We start from the raw sequence: 21011 nt of genomic DNA on the forward strand, positions 1-21011 counted from the left end.
ATTTGGTTTATTGTTTTGTTTTTTTTCTCGCCTCGTGTTCATTGCTCGAGGTATATATGTTATTTATCAACTCCTTGTTTTTTCTCAAGTGTGAGTGTTTCTGGGTTACATGCTTTGGCTCGCGCGCTTTTTTACCAGTTCAGAGAAATAAAGTTGCATTTGGCGTATATTATTATAATGTTTTATTTTTCACCGTGTAGATATTTTCTTTGTCTACTTTGTTTCGGCTGTTTCCTTACCAGTTTGAGGGGTCTGTATGATTTCGTATCAGTACTGGCGCGTTATTTCGATCCACCGCTCATGTTTGTAGGACATGTCCCTTCGCCCGTACATTTACTAGGGTTGCTTGGTTACCGACCCAATACAAGCATTCCTTGACAGCCTGGGGTGACTGATGAGGTGGAGTTTACAGATCATTCACATAACCAACTCAACCAATTCTACATTACGAAACGAAACGAAAGCTGTCGATTATTTTATCTTAATTAACAAAGGAACAGTCAATTAAAGTTGTCTTCCAAAACATGAACAGCAGTTAGTAGACAGTGTTTTGGAAGCTGGCGGAATTAAAGATACTTGTGGAAAGTTTCCATTTTCAGGGAAAACATGATGATTAATTCAGACATTTTTGCCTCGCGTAAGCCAAATGAGGGCCTCCCTGAGAACATTTAAACATGAATGGTCATTTCTTTCAGGGACAAAGGACATTTCTAAATCATTCTGAGGGAACAACTCTGTAAACCGTTCACAAGAGATCATTCTCTCTCTATCTTTGCCATTAAGACTGAGTTTACCAGAGGACCAGGCAGGGGTGATACATGCCATCTTTCCTTTTTGGATTAAACTATGCCAGATTGAAGGTACTACCCAACTACTCTAAAAGACAAAGTGGACCGGCTTTGTGATTTTTCCCTGAGGAGTTAGACCACCCCCGCCCCGCCCCCCTGGTTTTTTTGCCCAAAATCCCAAAAATGTCACTAAAATAAGCACGAAGTTTAGACACAACTCCTGCTTACAGAATACATTTAATTTTATTGGTATTTCACACAAATAACGATTGGACCTATCTTAGTTCACACCAGGAATTTCAAGTCATTTGAAGTGACAGGTGCTAATCAAGGAATGTCATTTCCTACCCCTGTCACGCAACATTTAGCTATAAGGCAAATTAGCTCAAATTCTGACTCAAATATTGCTTAAATCCAACTTTTTAAATCAAAACTAATTTCATAACACTTTAGAGTCACCCTTGGCCTGATGAAATCAAGAATAAAATTTTTGGCATCTGTTATTTTTTGGTAACAAAAGCTGTTCAAACAACATGACAAGAGGCTAGTTTTAACAAAGAGACTAGGACGAAATCTAAAATATTTGATATTATAGAGTCAGTTTATCGAAGTTATTTCTATGTTAATGTTATTAACAAAGTCTTTGAATATTATTTAGGGCAGTGGAAGCTCAATGAATGCAAAACTCTTTGCAATATCCCTTAACCTTCGGACGTACAAGGGAGAGTGGGGGTTGGATGCCATCCCCTCAACAAGGTATTTAAATATTGACGGTTTACTCTAAGGGGCTGAAACTTTCAGTTGCTGTTCATTCGTCCTTCACAAATGTTTTGATATGGCAATTGTGTGTCCATCATTTTTTATGCTTCCATAGCAACTGCTAGTTTCATGTGGGTTTGGCCGAAAATCAACATTTTTGACATAATTCTGTATTTTTTCCAGTTTTCTTCATCAAATTCCAGAAATTCACCAATTTGTACATTCTGAAAGCGTGGGAACAAGAACCAAAGACCTTGATCAGCAGGAAATAATATCACCAAGTGATGATTAATAGTTTTTTGTTGTTGTTATTATTATTACTATTATTATTAATTATTATGTTTATTTATATTTATTGTTGTTATTATTTAATATCTATTACCACTGCGCAAGGGATTTCAATCTCTATTTATAGATGTGCACACTCCAATGATAAGAATGGCTTCGATGTTTTGCTCAATTGTAACTTTTTTGAAGGAAAAGCTCGACAATACCGGATGTTACCTTTGTTCTAATCTCATCCACTCACTTGCCAGCCTTAGAGAATGCACAGGCATTACGACTGTCAGATATGATTTCAGTGATCCACAGGCTGGAAAGGACCTCTGTGGCAGAAGAACTGCCACAGTGCAGAGCTATGTGCGTCGTAACATAAATGATGGCCAAGACATTTAAAGTCCTAGTGATATCCTATGGCGGGTTGAAGGGTGTGAGGCATCAATAATATTGTAAAGACTCAAGAGTCAGGCCAGACCATGAAGCACACAATGTCTGGGATCCTGTCTCTAATTGTTTTTAGCTTCAATTCCAGAGGTTTGAAAGTGTAGCTGGCTTATGGTATGGGCCCTGGTAAACGTTTCAAACCTGCACATGAGGAATGGATTTGGAAGACCTCAAGGGCCTACAGACTTATGCATAGAGCAGCCCTTAAGTGTACTGCAAGAGAGACTGCTGGTTTTACAGCCAGGAGTTTGACAAGTGTCAGCTCCAACAGCCTCAGTCTAGGCATAGTTAATAGAAGGGGATTATTATGAAACTCAACAAAGTCCTTTGTTGTGTGTTTTTGTTCCCCTTTTTGGCCTTGACCGTGCACAAAACACAATTGCTGTATACTACCGACCCCCTAACTGACCAATAGAAACGTTTTGGTTACGTAATTCATGCATAGTACATGAGCGCAAAAAAATATTTTGCACGGTCGTGGACCTTCCAACACAAATTTTGGCATCTTTGTTTGCTCCTTTGATATTTGCCGAACTTCATAATCATTCCCGTCTATTAAGTATGGCCTAGCACCTCGCAATCTATTGAAGAAGAGTCCCAAGTTGTCAAAGCTACAGGAGTGTATTGCTCCTACCCTGAAGAGGGATTCACAAAAGAATACCAATCTTTTGCAGCCTGCAGAGACACATGGATGCGGGTAAACACCAGATGGAGTTAGAGAGAGAAACGACATAGACAGCATCAAGATAAAATGGGTTGAAATCCCAAACGTCCTTTAGTGATCATGATCCACATGAGAAATCTCAATGAGATGGGTCTGAGAACATCGCGAAGAGGAACCCGCTTTTCTGAGAAAGTGAACACATCCGAAAAGAACATTCTTGGAAGGTGAGGGGACAGGGCAAAGTGTAATGGATGAGTGCAGTAAGATGAGACTCTGCAAGACAGTAGTGACAGGAAAATGTCCAGCAAAGAAGAGTAGCTTGCTGCAAACCAAATAGCCAAGTACGTCAGCATGTTGTCTGTAATGTAGAGATTGAAATGGCCGACTAGCCATACATCAGGTTGATCTGACTCCATCTCAAGATGAAGCAGAAGAGATTTTGACCAGACTTGCAGTATGAAGACAGTACTACTTGCCATTTACTTTACCATCCACCGTGTAGAGTATGCAATACAGTCTTGTGACTAGAAAAAAACAAATCACTTATTTCACAGCGCCATGGAGCTACGGATATACACAGGAGGCTATTAAGTAGAAAAGAAAACGATAGCCAGGAGCCACTCAAGCTTCTTGAGTGCCTATAAAAATTAAAAACGTTCAACCAGGCCAAACCTTGCTAAACCCAACGCACTGATGCCGTGTATGTTGTCATGTGTGCTCGCTTGGACCCTAGATTTCAGATAATTTCAGCCACAAGATCTTAACAAATAAAACGTAACGTTTCCCCACAGAAGTTGAAGTAAACTTAGCGATCTAGCACTCTCACGAAATTCGCCATTTGTGCAGGATCAAGACACTCGTGGAGTGGGGCAGGGATAGTTAAGCAAGTGCAAAAAAAAAACCTTAAGTGGTACTTAATGATTTCTGTTCACACCCTGCAGCTAAAACTACAAATATCCGTATTGTGAAAAACCTGAGACAAAACAGCTTCCTAAGGGTAGAAAATCGAAAATCACAAATCATATAGGGCTAATTCAATAGTACTTCTTTTTTATAGAAAAAAACGGTGGATGTATTTTTATATTTTATCGATTTCAGCAGTAATTATGCATTTTTAATATTATTCATTAAAATTTATTTCATTTCTTACTTATGTTGACACTAGACCTGTAAAGTAGCTTTCTATGCAGCTAAGAGTCAGTCACTTTAATAAAGTCTTACTCTTTCTTACTCTAATATCATGGGCGACAAATTACTCCTTAATTTTAGCGCGAAATTTCAGCTTAAACAAATGGTTTTCTCTTGAAATTAGGAAATAATTCACTTGCGTTTTGTCAAAATTCTGAAAATTTCCCGAGCCTAAACAAAACGCGCGCGAAATTATTATCCAATTTCACGCGTCACCATTTGATTCCACATATTTATCCTCTTACTACTATGTAACTGAAGCATGTCGCTTCTCTCGTCAGTCCGTCTTCAGAGTCTGACAGTAAACCAGCTGCTAGGCAAGTTAAGTTTTCTTTCCAAACTGTCAATTATCTTCCACGTACTGACATGTTTTAGGAGATAACAAGCGCCATAAAAGGTGTTTCGATTGTTTGTCAGTTGCTGAGCAGCTTCGTAATTTACTACACTGAGAAGTTTCGCTAGTGATTCCAGTTTGCGGATAAACTACAAATAGCTATATTGCAGATCGGTATGGCAACACCTAACTTTACTGGAGATGGACAGCAGAAAACAGTCGAAGACTTAACTTGTTCGCCAAATTTAACTGCTGGACTACACGGCCAGTTGAAATTTGTTTCAGTTTTTAACTTTTTTCTGTCCGTTACCGGATTTCTAGGAAATGCTCTGAGCCTAATTGCTCTTCACAAGGAGTCTTCACTTCATCCGCCGTCCAAACTCTTGCTTCGTTCCCTTGCAACAACTGATCTCTGTGTTAATCTAATTGTAGAGCCTCTCTCTGTTGCCTATAGGATGTCTGTGGTGATTGAAAATTGGAATATTTGTCCTCACCTATCGGCGGCAGGTTTTCTGACAGGTTATATTTTGTGTGGAGTGTCGGTCGCAACTCTGGCTGAACTAAGCGTAGACAGACTTCTCGCCCTGTTGTTGGGACTGAGATACAGACAAGTTGTAACTTTAAAGCGAACCTACCTGATCGTTATCATTACTTGGGTTATTACCGCTATCTTTTCAGCAATGTGGTTTTGGAATGCCCGGATAACCTTATGGTATGGAACCATAGCTATACCTCTATATCTTATAATCTCCACCTTCTCTTACACAAAGATTTTCCTCACCCTCCGTCAACATAACACGCAGATTCACAGCCACAATGTTCAACAACCAAACCAAACAAATCAACTGAACATAGCGCGATACAAAAAGACATTTTCTACTGCAATATGGTTGCAACTGACGCTGGCCGCTTGTTATCTACCTCATGGTGTAGTGACTGCTTTGAGGGCTAAGAGTGGACTATCTGTATCTGTTTATCATGCCAGGATTTATAAAACCACTTTAATTTTCTTAAACTCGTCTTTAAACCCAATTCTTTACTGTTGGAAGCTAGATGAAGTTAGACAAGCAGTGAAGGACACAATCAGACAGGTGCTTTGCCATTGTTTTACAAGTTAGTTCAGGTATACCAATACGATAAAGAGCGTAAATGATGTTTTACGACCAAGATCATTTTTAAAAGTTCTCGTAACCATTGCCTAACATTAAAAGTGGTGCTTACTCATTTTAATATATCAGTATGAAATGTTTTTCCAGCAATAAGATAGCCGTCGACAAATGTTTCATCGTGGTTGTAAAAAAAGAAATTAAAAAATTGCTCTAAATTGTAAGTTTACAATGCAACTCTGAATAGACATGAAAAACAATAAATTGCAATTTTTCTTTGTTTGGACTACATCACGCATAATAAAAAGAGATTAGACTCTTGACAAAATACTGTTATTAAGTTAAACATTAGGAAGGTTTTGACGTTTTTCTGCTTATAACACAGGCAGAAAGCACAAAGTTTTTATGACATGGGTGAGTTATTATGACACGAAAAGTCGTTTACGAAAAAAGAGAGAAATTGTGCACTAAAATTTTATAATAACCGCCTTGAGTTCAGAGGTTGTGTTTTCATGATTCGTCTTTAGTTCAGAAACCCAACGAATATTCGCAAAATGATTTCTTGTGCATTTGTAGAATGAAACAAGGAAACTCTGGGATACGTAGTTAACACTCAAGCGGGAATTATTCGATTATTATGACCCAAGTCTTCATTGAAGCTGAATTTTATTTTCTTGGAGCATGCAAATTTTTGCAATTTTGTTTTATAGATGGCGCATATTTCTGCAGCTGCGAGGGCAAATGAGTTAACTAATATAGCATACTAAAATTAAAATCGACAGATGCAATGTGCTTTTATGTGAAGCAGTATTTTATAATGAACATTAAATTTCGAAGCTACGCTATACTGAGTCTTTGAACTTGGTCAGTTGAGAATTCGGAATTGAATTCAGGTAAGCGTGACGAGCATTCACGTCGAACTTCTCAAACCGTTCCATAAAAAACGGTTTCCGATGCAATTATCTTTCTTTCGAGACAGCTTGTCTGTCTTAAATGCAAATTGAAGCGTCTAGTTATTAAAAAAACAAAATTCTGTCAGGTAAATGTAGACTTATTTTACTTCCGGGGCGTATTAAACCAAGGATGAGATAAATGCGTTAGAGAGAAAAATTGCGATAAGGTTATTGGATTGGTGAACAGAAAGTAGTTTTTGCGACAAATTTGATCATTTTCAGGCAAAGTTTAAGAATTCCTTGTTAGCAAGGCTCATATTTCTTGGCATAAATGTTTACTTGGCGTGGGAAGTTATTCGAGATAGAGGGAGGAAAAATTGATTTTTAATTAGTTAATTTTACCGAGAAAACTGAAGCTGTTAAATTAGCAAACAAAAAATGGACGAGCGATGAATTGAAATACACTTTTTTTGTTTCAAAAACATTTTTTTGAGAGCTGTTCACCCTGAGTTACACTAGTCAGAATAGTTATATCAGCTGTGCCATTCGTATAAACGGATGACGGTGTGAATCTTAAAATGGTTAAATTAGGGAAGGTGGATGGTGGAAAGATCGAGGTGAGCCACCTTCGTCCGAGTCGAATCGATCCAGTTGATATTCAAAATTAACTGCAAAGCGTTTCGAAGAGGGAAATGCAGTTGTTAATTTGAATATAATAGTCAAATTTAGCAACGCTTGTTCAATAATAGGATATGCACACATTCTTTGTTCATCAAGGCTGCCTGCTAGGACTTCGTGTATAAATTTGGTTGCCTGTTTTGGCTCGCGCGCTTATTTACCAGTTCTAGAAAAGCATAGTTGTATCTGGTGTATAAATATATGGTGTTTTATTTTCGTATTGTAGATATTTTGTTTGTCTATTTCCATGGCATACCATGTGAGCGCGTTCCGTAACTATTGGTCAACACACAATCACTGCTTCATACGCGCGGCGCAAGATGGGAAACTTGTATGTAATAGCGGAGCTCCTGCTCGCCGAACGCGTGCGAGTGGAGTCCCATACCTTAGAAAATTTGGTAACCCATCGATATGAAAAATCTTGGTTGTCACGTGACTGTCCCTACGTACGTAGGGCCCTACGCCAAAAATGAGAGTAGCACCGTTACCACAGGTACATCATTGATATTGGATATCCATGTTAAAATTAATTGACAGCTGTCAAAACAAGGTATCCACTGACCAGTATCACGTGACCATGTCGCGGGCTCAGGTCAAGAGGTCGCAGGGTTTTTTTAAGGTGACCGCCAACCAGGTACTGCCTTTTCGATTGGATCGAGGGCTCAAGCCAGGTTATTACTCTGGGGGAGAGTGAGGGCGTACATGCAAAGGCAAAATTTCGGAGCAAATTAAACTCTGACGCGTTGTCGACTTTTCTTCCGACATATTCCTTGCACAATCGTCTCCAAAATCCCTGCAAAGTCCCTGATATATTGCGTACGTAATTTCTACAATCTTGGTTACGCCCACTAGGTATGGTTTGTTAAAATGTAACTGGAAAAAAATAGTGAAGCCACACGCTTAACAATTACATGCTCACAATTCATCATTTTTTGAGTTTCTGACTCTCGGGGAAAAAATTCTCCTTTCATTTATGGTTAATTATTGTAATCAGGAGCTTCGCTTGTAAGCTTGGCTAAATTTATATATTACCGTCGGAAATACAACGGCTTTCCTGTCTTCTGACGTGACAATTGATAATAGAGTAAAACAAATGCATCGATGAATACATCGGCGATAACATAATTAAAATAAAAAAGCACCCTGAAAGAAAGTTAAGAGTTTACCACCATGTGAACACTCCCTTGAAATGAAAAACACGAATGGACGGGCGGAGTGTAGCGGCAGCAATGTAATAATCCACCCCCAAATTCTCCCAAACTCTGGAACTGCATGAATTTTGATTGTTATTTTCGCTTGTGCAGTTTATATATGTTGTTTCTCTCGTTTACATTGTGCGGATGACCTTTTCCATTTCCAAAAGCACGAGTAGACGTTCATCGATTTTTAAGGCCCCATGTATCTGAAAAGCTAGTAACGTCACGGATTTCGAGCAGGCCATGAATGTGCAGGTAACATTAGTTCTCATCTAGGACTGAAATATATCGAAAATTGGTCTCGAGGTAAAAAACTCGAAAACTGAGATAAATTATTTTTGCTACATCCACAAAATGGCCGATCTGAAGAAAAAAACAATTAAAATTCACACTATTCTCGTTTTAAAATGTGTGGTACATTACCACCCGCACTGTCTCAGACACTATTCTTGTAAACAATGACTAACAATTACTACGATGTGTGATCGAAGGAGAAATTATAAATTAGAATAACTGGAAGAATTTTCAGAATCTGCGGAATATTTCCTGAAGTTTAAGACATAACCTTCAAAACCAATAGTTAAACAATGTTCTCTTTATAATTTTTATTTTATCTTTATTAATTATTTACTCAGCTAATTGACTACCGCTAGATTTATTTGTCTTTCCAAATATAGGTCTAAGCAAACTTGAGAAAGGCATTATAAAAATAGTTTAGCTTATTCGTCAGATCAGAAGCCCTTTTGTAACTTTTCTACACTGAAACGTTTTCACAGTGATAGCTAATCGATTCCAGCTGTTGAAAACAGCCATATCATCTTACTAACTAAATGACAGCAGCAAACTTTACTGGAGCTGGACAGCAGAAAACAGATCAACAACTCATGTGTTCCGCAGGATTAACTGCTGGACTACACGGCCAGTTGACTTTTATTTCAGTTTTAAACACTTTTCTGTCCGTTACTGCATTTCTTGGAAATTCTCTGATCCTAATTGCTCTTCCCAAGGAGTCTTCATCACTTCATCCCCCATCCAAGCTCTTACTTCGTAGCCTTGCAACAGCTGATCTCTGTGTTGGTCTATTTGCAGGATGTCTGAGGTGAATGAACATTGGAATGTTTGTCCTTACCTATCGGTGGTAGGTTTTGTAACAAGTTATATCTTGTGTGGAGTGTCGTTCGCAACTCTGACTGAACTAAGCGTGGATAGACTTCTTGCCCTGTTGTTGGGACTGACATACAGACAAGTTATAACTTTAAAGCGAACTTACCTGACCGTTATTACCACTTGGGTTATTGCCGCTGTCTTTTCAGGGATGGTATTTTGGAATCCCCTGATAACCTTATGGTATGGCACCATAGGTATACCTCTATATCTTAGAATCTCCATCTTCTCTTACACAAAGATTTTCCTCACCCTCCATTATCATAACACTGATATCGCAATTTTTCTCTCCAACACATTTATCTCATCCTTGGTTTAATACGCCACAGACGTAAAATAAGTCTATATTTACCTAACAGTAATAAATAGACGCTTCAATTTGCATTTAAGACAGACAAGCTGTCTCAAAAGAAAGATAATTGCATCGGAAACCGTTTTTAATCGAACGGTTTGAGAAGTTCAACATGAATGCTCGTCACGCTTACCTGAATTCAATTCTCGAATTCTCAACTGACCAAGTTCAAAGACTCAGTCGGGCGTAGCTTCGAAATTTTATGTTCATTATAAATTACTGCTTCACATAAAAGAGCAGTCCACCTGTCGATTTTAATTTTAGTATGCCATTGTAGTTAACTCATTTGCCCTTGCAGCTGCAGAAATATGCGCCATCTGTAAAACAAAATTGCAAAAATTTGTATGTTCCAAGAAAATAAAATTCAGCTTAAACCTCAATGAAGACTTGATCCATAATTTTCGAATAATTTCCGCTTGAGTGTTAACCACGTATCCCACAGTATCCTTGTTTTATTCTATAAATGCATAACAAATCATTTTGTGAATATTCGTTGGGCTTCTGAACTAAAGACGAATCATGAAAACACAAACTCTGAACTCAAGGTGGTTGTTAAATTTAGTGCACAATTTCTGTGTTATTTCCTAAACGACTTTTCGTGTCATGATAACACACCCATCTCATATCGCATAAAAACTCAGCGCTTTCTGCCTGTGTTATGAGCGCAAAGAAAATCAAAGCCTTCTTACTGTTTAACTTCATAACTGTATTTTGTCGAGAGTCTAATCTCCTTTTATTATGCGTGATGTAGTCCACACGAAGAAAGATGGCAATTTATTGTTTTCCATCTTTATTCACAGGTGCATGGTCAACTTACATTTTAGAACAGTTTTTATATTTCTTTACAACAATGAAAACTTTCTCAATGGCTATCTTATTGCTGGGAAAGTATTTCATACTGATATAATAAAATGAGTAAGCACCACTTTTAATGTTAGGCACCGGTTACGAGGACTTCTAAAATCTAAGTCGTAATACATTATTAGCCCTGTTCATCGTATTGGTCTACAAGAACCAACTTGTAAAACAATGGCAAAGCACTAGTTCTATTGTGTCCTTCACTGCTTGTCTAACTTCATCTAGCTTCCAACAGTAAAGAATTGGGTTTAAAGACGAGTTTAGGAAAATTAAAGTGGTTGTATACATCCTAGCGTGATAAAAAGATACAGATAGTCCACTTTTAGCCCTCAAAGCAGTCTTTGCACCACGAGGTAGATAACAAGCGACCAGCGTCAGTTGCAACCATATTGCAGTGGAAACTACCTTTTTGTATCGTGCTATGTTCAGTTGATTTGTTTGGTGTGGTTGTGGAACATTGTGGCTGTGAATCTGAGTGTTGTGACGACGGAGGGTGAGGAAAATCTTTGTGTAAGAGAAGGTGGACATTATAAGATGCAGATGTATACCTATGGTGCCCGATACCATGTGGTTATCAGGGGATTCCAAAACCACATTGCTGAAAAGACAGCTGTAATAACCCAAGAGGTAATGACGATCAGGTACGTTCGCTTTAAAGTCACAACTTGTCTGTATCTCAGTCCCAACGACAGGGAAAGAAGGCTTTCCACGCTTAGTCCTGTCAGAGTTGCGACCGACACTCCACACAAGATATAACTTGTTACAAAACTTGCCACAATTAGGTGATGACAAATATTCCAATGTTCATTCACCACAGACATCCAATAGGCAACATTGAGAGGTTCTGTAATTAGGCCAACACACAGATCAGTTGTTGCAAGGCAACGAAGCAAGAGTTTGGACGGCGGATGAAGTGAAAACTCCTTGTGTAGAGCTATTAGGATCAGAGCATTCCCAAGAAATGCAGTAACGGACTGAAAAGTGTTTAAAACTGAAATACGTATCAACTGGCCGTGTAGTCAACCAGTTAGTCCTGCGGAACACATGAGTTGTTCAATTGTCTTTTGCTGTTCAGCTCCAGTAAAGTTTGCTGCTGCCATTTAGTTGGTAAGATGATATGGTTGTTTGTAGCGGCTGGAAACGATTAGCTATCACTGTGAAAACGTTTCAGTGTAGAAAAGTTATAAAAGGGCTTGTCATCTGATGAATAATCTAAACTCTTTTTATAACGCCTTTTTCAAGTTCGCTTAAACCTGAATTTGGAAAGACAAATACATCTAGCGGGTAGTCAATTAGCTGAGTAAATAATTAATAAAGATAAAATAAAAGTTATAAAGAGAACATTGTTTAACTATTGGTTTTGACGGTTATCTCTTACTTCAGGAAATATTTCGCAAATTCTGAAAATTCTTCCAGCTATTCTAATTTATAATTTCTCCCTCGATTACTTATCGAAGTAATTGTTAGTCATATTGTTTACAAGAACAGTGTCTGAAACAGTGCGGGTGGGAATGTATCACACATTTTAAAACGGGAATAGTTATATCACCCGTGCCATTTGTATAAACGGTTGACGCTGTGAATCTTAAAATGGTTAAATTAAGGAAGGTGGGTGGTTGAAAGATCGAGGTGAGCCACCTTCGTCCGAGTCGAATAGAGCATTTTCACATGACGTCACAAATTTCGCGGGAAATTTGAGTCGCCATGTTGGTGTTCCATATTTTTCAAGATGGCGTCAAATCCCCTTACCGATTATGCGAACAACCTCGATCCCCACGTGAAGAAACATTGCTATGAAAAGATTTCTTGCGTTGGTATCGATCCCATTTTAATTCCAGACAAAACGTATGATCCAGACTATTTGCCACGGGTCAAATCCATGGATTTGCTATCATTTTTAGTGCTTGGGACAAGCTACTACAGCAAGGATCAATTTCAAGCTTTTCGGAGTTTGCGAGCATATAATCAGATCGTTTCAGGGTTTGTGAACTGCGTGAAAGGGTACAAAATGGGAAACAACTACATTGCTCTCAGAAAAGTCAGGCATTCGCAGAGAATCAACGATCCGTGTGATACATTGTGGATTATAACCGAGGAAAATGGTACTGTTCTTTTCGCACACTGCGTTGGATGTATGGCAGGACAAGGAGAGTGCTGCTCGCATATTGGGAGCGTCCTCTTCTACATTGAAGCATGGAATCGTGTAAACGAAAAGCTGTCATGTACACAGGTGAAATGTAGCTGTTTGATGCTAGCAGCCGTCAAAGAAGTTCCCTACGCACCCGTTTCAGTGCCGTAAAGTACCCCTATTGTTTGAAGGATAGAGAACTCAAAGATTACCCTGGGAAGTCCGACTCATGTTTGAAGTCAGAAAATGGAGCTACAAGTCTTAAAAGAGAACATGCATACTATTACCAATCACAACAGCAAATATTCACTACTGGATACAATTACCGTGACTTTGTTGTTTGTGGTTTCAATGAACAAATTGCTTTTTCTGTGCAAGAATTCTGCCAGATATCTGTCACTGGAATTCTGTTGTTCCCAAACTAAATCACTTTTGGAGATATTGTGTTCTACCAGAAATCCTTGGAAGGTGGTATACCAAGAAAAGAAATGTGTCTCAGCCATCATCTGGTCTCAGTTCTGTCTGCTTTTGCAGGATGAATACTACTGATACTATTGTAACATGCAGCAACCACGCATGTCCCATTTCTTTTTTTCACTTAAACTGCTTGAAAGTCCAAAAAGTACCCAACAAGTGGTTTTGTCCTCTGTGCCAAAAAACTGCCAGGAGTAAGAAATCAAAAGGCAAACAAACAAAAGAAAATTTGGATGAAGCTCTTGAACTGGACTGCATATGTGTGTGCAAAGAGAAGCCATTGCCTTCCGATGAAGTCCTTAAATGTCATAACCCATTGTGTGAAAACGGACAGTTCTTTCATTTGGCTTGCTTAAACTTTAAAAGGATGCAAAACAATTCCCTTACAACATGGGAATGTATGGGTTGTAAGTCAGGGGGCAAAGTCAAGCTAAATACCAAGGAAGCTAAAGAAGCAAAGGACTCTTTACACAGGGTTCGTACCCTTTTTCAGAAACAAATTTCCAGGACTTTTCCAGGACTTTTCCAGGACTCAGATTGATTTTTCCAGGACTCTAAAATTCACGTTAACCCTTTCACTCCCATTATCTCAATGTTAATTCTCCTTACTGTCTGTCATAAATTTCACGTTTTTTTTTTTACTTGAGTTTAACAGACTTCCAGAACTTTCCAGGACCAGTAGCCCTTTTCCAGGACTTACCAGTCCTGGAAAATGCCACAATAAAATTCCAGGACTTTCCAGGTTTTTTAGGACCCGTACGAACCCTGTGAATTACATGCATGCAAGTCAGATGATGATGTCATTATAACTGGAATTTCAACAGGCCTTACTGAAAAGTCAGCATCCCTAGCAAAGCTCAATGAACAACATAACAAACTGATTTTGTCTCCCCACGGCTGGCTTGATTGTGATATCATTCATGCAGTGCATGTATGTCTTAGAAAAATTAACCCTGGAGTTGAGAGTCTGCAGAGACCAACTTTGGGTCCCTGCAGAAACTTTAATCAGGTCAATGGTGAATTTATTCAGATTTTACACACTGGGGAACAACACTGGGTGTGTATAGCATCGGTGGGGTGTGGAGATGGCACAGTGAATTTATATGACAGTCTTTACCGTAACATCATTTATAGTGAAGTAGAAGATCAGGTAATTAATCTTGTTGGACAGGCAAATTTTATTGGCATTCAAGTTCTTCCTGTTAAGCAACAGCAAAATGGCAGTGACTGTGAGGTATTTGCTGCTGCCTTTGCAACCTCCTAGCCTATGGCATACCTCCCCAAACTGTGCAATTTGATATCTGCAAAATGAGAGCACATCCGTATCACTCCCTAAAGAATGGTCTATTGCAAATGTTTCCTACAGTTGAATGACTTAATATATGAAACTCCTTTTAGAAACAAAGTCAAACACTTTGTCTAGTTTGTCTCAAACACTTCTTCTTACATGTATTGATCTTGGAATAAACAGAAAGATGTAATCAACTGTGGATCTTCCCAAGTTGTTTCAATTACAAAAACATAGTGCTGACAATGGCTCTGTTGATGAACTACCATGATTATACTATGCTAAGAATTAGGGGTTGACTTGAAACCGAAATTTATATTTTTATCTTTAACGATAGACAAATCCGACGTTTCGGCGACATCTTGGCGCCATTGTCAAGGGAAACTAATTAAATATGCGATTTCAAGAGTAACTAAGAGTTCAGAGTTACTAATTTGCATAAGTTAGACAAAGACTTTAGCGCGAACTGAGTCTGATTGTACATTTAAACACGGTCGTAATTGTTTAATGAGTAACATCTCATTAATGAGACAATCAAACTTGTTGTGGCATTTTTTCAACACGTTAAAACAATTGGGAAGGTCATCCGGAATCCTGCCTGCGTGTCTATTATCATAGTGATTGCATACTGACGAGGTCTTGCTTCTATGTCCATCAACGCGTACGAACAGATGGCCACGGGTGTAACCGACATAACCAGCATCGCACTGGTCACACTTGAAAAAATGCCACAACAAGTTTGATTGTCTCATTAATGAGATGTTACTCATTAAACAATCACGACCGTGTTTAAATGTACAATCAGACTCAGTTCGCGCTAAAGTCTTTGTCTAACTTATGCAAATTAGTAACTCTGAACTCTTAGTTACTCTTGAAATCGCATATTTAATTAGTTTCCCTTGACAATGGCGCTAAGATGTCGCCGAAACGTCGGATTTGTCTATCGTGAGTTTTGCCTGTATATGTTTATCTAAATCATTGTTGATTAGAATTTTTATCTTTCTAGGGACAATTGAGTTCCATTGAGCACTTGGATACACCTGTAGGCCCTTCCCGTCGATACCCTATATGAAGGCCTTAATATTATTACAACTAGCATGTAATTCCTTCTGGCAACATTACTATTAGAATGCCCAAGACACAAAGTAGGGAACCAATCTACATTAAAACGATCCCAGTCTTTAGCAGGTTCTCCTGACACGAAATGCTTGCTGCAAACCCGGTCATTTTCTCAAATAGAGTCGGTTAAGTCCTCTCTGCTGATCGCAGAAATCCAACTTCTTCTTCGCTCCAAAGTCAACTCTTCCATGTACTCTCCTTGGTTGACAACAACACATGGAACACGAAAAAAACTTACTTTCTCAGCGGTGGGCCGTATCTTGCCCGTTTTATTGCGACATCCGACAATGAGGCAAAGGACCATGATAAGAAAAATTAAATTTCTTTGCTAAGAACGCTAGAATGTCGTACAGAATGTCCCAGGTGTTCACCGTTGGTTAGCACGAGTAGCACGCATTTTGCGATCGAACACCAATATGGCGGATGAAGTCGGTTGTCATGACGATATGCAAATCTCATCACGTGAGTGAAAACGCTCTATCGATCCAATTGATATTCAATTGACCACCCACCTTCCCTAATTAACTGCAAAGTGTTCGAAGAGGGAAATGCAGTTGTTAATTTGAATATAACAGCCAAATTTAGCAACGCTTGTTCAAGAACAGGATATGCACACATTCTTTGTTCATCAAGGCTGTCTGCTAGGACTTCGTGCATAAATTTGGTTGCCTGTTTTGGCTCGCGCGCTTATTTACCATTTCTAAAAAAGCGTAGTTCTATCTGGTGTATAAATATATGGTGTTTTATTTTCGTATTGTAGATATTTTGTTTGTTTACTTCCATGGCATACCACGTGACAGCGTTGCATAACTATTGGTCAACACACAATTACCGCTTTATACGCGCGGCGCACGATGGGAAAGTTGTATGTAATAGCGGAGCTCCTGCTCGCGGAAGGCGCGCGAGCGGAGACCCATACCTTAGAAAATTTGGTAACCCATCGATCTGAAAAATCTTGGTTGTCACGTGACTGTCCCTACGTACGTACGGCCGTACGCCAAAAATGAGATAGTAGCACCGTTACCATAGGTACATCATTGATATTGGACATCCATTTTATGATTAATTGACAGCTGTCAAAACAAGGTATCCACAGACCAGTATCACGTGACCATGTCGCGGGGTCAGGTCAAGAGGTCGCGGTTTTTTTTTAAGGTGACCGCCAACCAGGTACTGTCTTTTCGATTGGATCGAGGGCTCAAGCCAGGTTATTACTCTGGGGGAGAGTGAGGGCGTACACGCAAAGGCAAAATTTCGGAGCAAATTAAACCCTGACGCGTTGTCGACTTTTCTTCCGACATATTCCTTGCGCAATCGTCTCTCGCAAAGTTCCTTATATATTGTGTACGTAATTTCTACAATCTTGGTTACACTCATTAGGTATGGTTTGTTAAAATGTAACTAGAAAAAAATAGTGAAACCACAAGCTGAACAATCACATGCTGACAATTTTTTATTTTTTGAGTTTCTGATCCAGGGGAAAAATCCTCTTTTCATTTATGGTTAATTATTCCAATCAGGAGCTCCGCTTGTAGGCTTGGCCAAATCTATGTATTACTGTGGAAAATACAACGCCATTCCTGTGTTCTGATTGGCTGTATTTGCTATGGCATGGTATAAAATATAATACAATGCAATGCAATACAATAAGGGTTTATTCAGAATACAAATGAATAGACATGACAATGGAAAATAGAGTAAAAAAATTCAACGATGAATACATCGGCGACAACATAATTAAAATAAATAATAACCCTGAAAGAAAGTTAAGAGGTTAGCACTATGTAAACACTCCCTTGAAATGACAAACACGAATGGATGGGCAGAGTGTAGCGGCAGCAATATAATAATCTACCCTAAGCTTCTCCCAAACGCTGGAACAGCATGAATTTTGATTGTTATTTTCGCCAGAATGTGCAGTTTACATATGTTGTTTCTCTCGCTGACGGTGTGTAGATGACCTTTTCATTTTCAAAAGCACGAGTAGATGTAGATTTTAAAGTCCCATGTATCGGAAAAGCTTGAAACGTCACGGATTTCGAGCAATCCATGAATGAGCAGGTAACATTAGTTCTCATCTAGGACTGAAATACATCGAAAATTAGTCTCTAGGAAAACAACCCGAAACCTGAGATAAATCACTCTTGCTACATCCACATAATGGCCGATCTGAAGAAAAAAATTAAAATTCACACTATTCCCGTTTTAAAATGTGTGATACATTGCCACCCGCACTGTTTCAGACACTATTCTTGTAAACAATATGACTAACACGACTAACAATTAGTTTGATGCGTGATGGAGGGAAAAATTATAATTTAGAATAACAGGAAGAATTTTTCAGAATTTGCGAAATATTTCCCGAAGTTTAAGACATAGTTGAACGATGTTCTCTTTATAATTTTTAGTTTATCTTTATTTATTTAATCAGCTAATTGGCCACCCGCTGATTTGTTTGTCTTTCCAAATTCAACATGTCAAGCAAACTTGAAAAAGGCATTGTAAAAATAGTTTAGATTATTCGTCAGTTGTGAAGTCTTTTTGTAACTTTCTACACTGAAACGTTTCAGCAGTGATAGCTAATCGATACCAGCCCCTACAAACAGCCATATCATCCCAGCTAAATGGCAGCAGAAACATTTATTGCAGCTGGACAGCAGAAAACATTTGAACAACTCCTGTGTTCCGCAGAATTAACTGCTGGATTACACGGCCCGTTGATATTTATTTCAGTTTTAAATTCTTTCCAGTCCGTTACCGCATTTCTTGGGAATGCTCCGATCCTAATTGCTCTTCACAAGGAGTCTTCACTTTATCCGCCGTCCAAACTATTGCTTCGCAGTCTTGCAACAACTGATCTCTGTGTTGGTCTAATTGCAGCGCCTCTCAATGTTGCCTACAGGATATCTGTGGTGAATGAACATTGGAATATTTGTCCTCACCTATCGGCGGCAAGTTTTTTAACAAGTTATACTTTGTGTGGAGTGTCGGTCGCAACTCTGACTGCAATAAGCGTGGACAGACTTCTCGCCCTGTTGTTGGGACTGAGATACAGACAAGTTGTAACTTTAAGGCGTACCTACCTGATCGTTATTACTTCTTGGTTTATTGCCGCTGTCTTTTCAACAATGTGGTTTTGGAATCCTCTAATAACCTTATGGTTTGGCACCATAGCTATACCTCTAAATCTTATAATCTCCACCTTCTCTTACACAAAGATTTTCCTCACCCTCCGTCATCATAACACTCAGATTCACAGCCAGAATGTTCAACAACCAAACCAGATAAATCAATTGAACATAGCGCGATACAAAAAGGCAGTTTCCACTGCAATATGGTTGCAACTGACGCTGGTCGCTAGTTATCTACCTCATGGTGTAGTGACTGCTTTGTGGGCTAAGAGTGGACCATCTGTATCTGTTTATCACGCTAGGATTTATACAATCACTTTAATTTTCTTCAACTCGTCTTTAAACCCAATTCTTTACTGTTGGAAGCTAGATGAAGTCAGACAAGCAGCGAAGGACACAATCAGACAAGTGGTTTGCCATTGTTTTACAAGTTAGCTCTTGTAGACCAATACGGTGAAAAGCGTAAATGCCGTACGTTTACTACCAAGATTTTAGAAGTTCTTGTAACCATTGCCTAACCGTAAAAGTGGTGCTTACTCACTTTAATATATCAGTATGAAATGTGTTTTTCCAGCAATAAGATAGCTATCGAGAAAGTTTTCATCATTGTTGTAAAGCAATATAAAAATTGTTCTAAATTGTAAGTTTACAATGCAACTGTGAATAAAGATGAAAAACAATAAATTGCCATTTTTCTTCGTGAGGACTGCATCACGCATAGTAAAAAGAGATTAGACTCTTGACAAAATACAGTTATTAAGTTAAACAGTGAGAGGGTTTTGAAGTGTTTTTCGCTCATAACACTGGTAGAAACCGCAGAGCTTTTATGAGATGGGTGAGTTACTAGGACACGAAAAGTCGTTTACGAAATAACACAGAAAATGTGCACTAAATGTTATAATAACCGCCTTAAGTTCAGAGTTTGTAATTCCATGATTCGTCTTTAGTTCAGAAACCCAACGAATATTCGCAAATGATTTATTATGTATTTATAGAATGAAACAAGTATACTGTCGGATACGTAGTTGACACTCAAGCGGGAGTTATTGGAAAATTATGACTCAAGTCTTCTAAATTAAAATCGACAGGTGGAATGTGCTTTTAAGTGAAGCACTAGCAGTAATTTATAATGAACATAAAATTTTGAAGCTACGCTTTATTGAGTAATTTAATTTATGTCGGATTAGAATTTGAGAATTTAATTGAGCTTAGCGTGGCGGGTATTCTTGTCGAACTTCTCAAATCGTGCTCAGCGTGATGTAGTAGAATCCTTTGCAAGCGTCTTTCTTTCAAGGCAGCTCTTCCGTCTTTGAAGCGTTATTTATTGAAGCATTTATTATTATTTATTGAACTAAGCTCGACTGTTAGACTTTATATAATTAAATGGCATATTAGACCAAAGATGAGATAAATGTGTTGCAGAAAAATGGCGATAAAGTTTTTGTAATGGAAAACAGAAAATATTTTTGCGACAAGTTTAATCATTTTCAGGTAAAACGGAAAAAGGTCAGGACTTCCTTGTTAGCAAGGCTCATATTTTTTGCCATAAATGCTTATTTGGCGTGGGATGTTATTCAAAGTAGAGAAAGAAAAAACTGACTTTTAATTAGTCATTTTCATCGAGAAAACTCAAGTTGTTAGATTAGCCAGAAAAAAAAAAAAATGTTTTTTTTAATATATATATGTGCCAAGCCCTTTTTGCTGAAAAAAAAATGAAGGAAAATTATTTTTGGTCCCGAAGTCGAGTGGACCGCTTTTAGCGGGACTGCCACTTAATTTCTTGAAAATCAGCAATTAGTATAGCAGTCAGTTCTTTAGAAGCTGACGGAATTAAAGAAACTTGTGGAAAGTTTCCATTCAGTCAGGGAGAACATGATGATTAGTTCAGGCAAGGTATCTTTGCCTCGCGTGAGCCAAATGAAGGCTTCCCTGAGAACATGTGAACGTAGTCATTTCTTTCAGGAACAAAATACCTTTCTGGATCATTCTGAGGGAACAACGCTGTTTACTGTTTACAAGGGATCATTCTCTCTCTATCTTTGTCGGTCGAACTTTTCTGTGTAAATTTTGGCAACAATTTTAAAATTCAGTTGTTGAGGAACAAGGGAGAAAATGCGAGACCTTAAGGAATAAAAGAAACATTTATCCCTTATCCCCGGAAGGCCCTT

At 38.5% G+C, this 21011-nt stretch overlaps 2 protein-coding genes and 1 pseudogene across 2 annotated transcripts; 2 read left to right on the forward strand and 1 right to left on the reverse strand.

The window, feature by feature from the left end:
• The first annotated feature begins 4552 nt into the window (after positions 1–4552).
• LOC149116390 (protein carrier GPR45-like) lies at positions 4553–5884 on the forward strand. The gene has a single exon (XM_089282311.1). It carries the CDS (start codon positions 4633–4635, stop codon positions 5572–5574), a length of 942 nt encoding a protein of 313 aa, XP_089138437.1. The 5' UTR covers positions 4553–4632; the 3' UTR covers positions 5575–5884.
• Positions 5885–10793: 4909 nt separating this feature from the next.
• On the reverse strand, positions 10794–11830 carry LOC149116391 (protein carrier GPR45-like; annotated as a pseudogene).
• A 6376-nt stretch (positions 11831–18206) lies between these two features.
• Positions 18207–19527, forward strand: LOC149116392 (protein carrier GPR45-like). Its single transcript, XM_089282313.1, has one exon. The coding sequence runs from the start codon at positions 18337–18339 to the stop codon at positions 19276–19278; it is 942 nt and encodes a 313-aa protein (XP_089138439.1). The 5' UTR covers positions 18207–18336; the 3' UTR covers positions 19279–19527.
• The last annotated feature ends 1484 nt before the right edge of the window (positions 19528–21011 follow it).

This window comes from Orbicella faveolata, unplaced genomic scaffold, assembly GCF_042242905.1.
Source record: "Orbicella faveolata isolate gen_17 unplaced genomic scaffold, um_ofav_v1 contig_12, whole genome shotgun sequence".
Lineage (NCBI taxonomy): Eukaryota > Metazoa > Cnidaria > Anthozoa > Scleractinia > Merulinidae > Orbicella > Orbicella faveolata.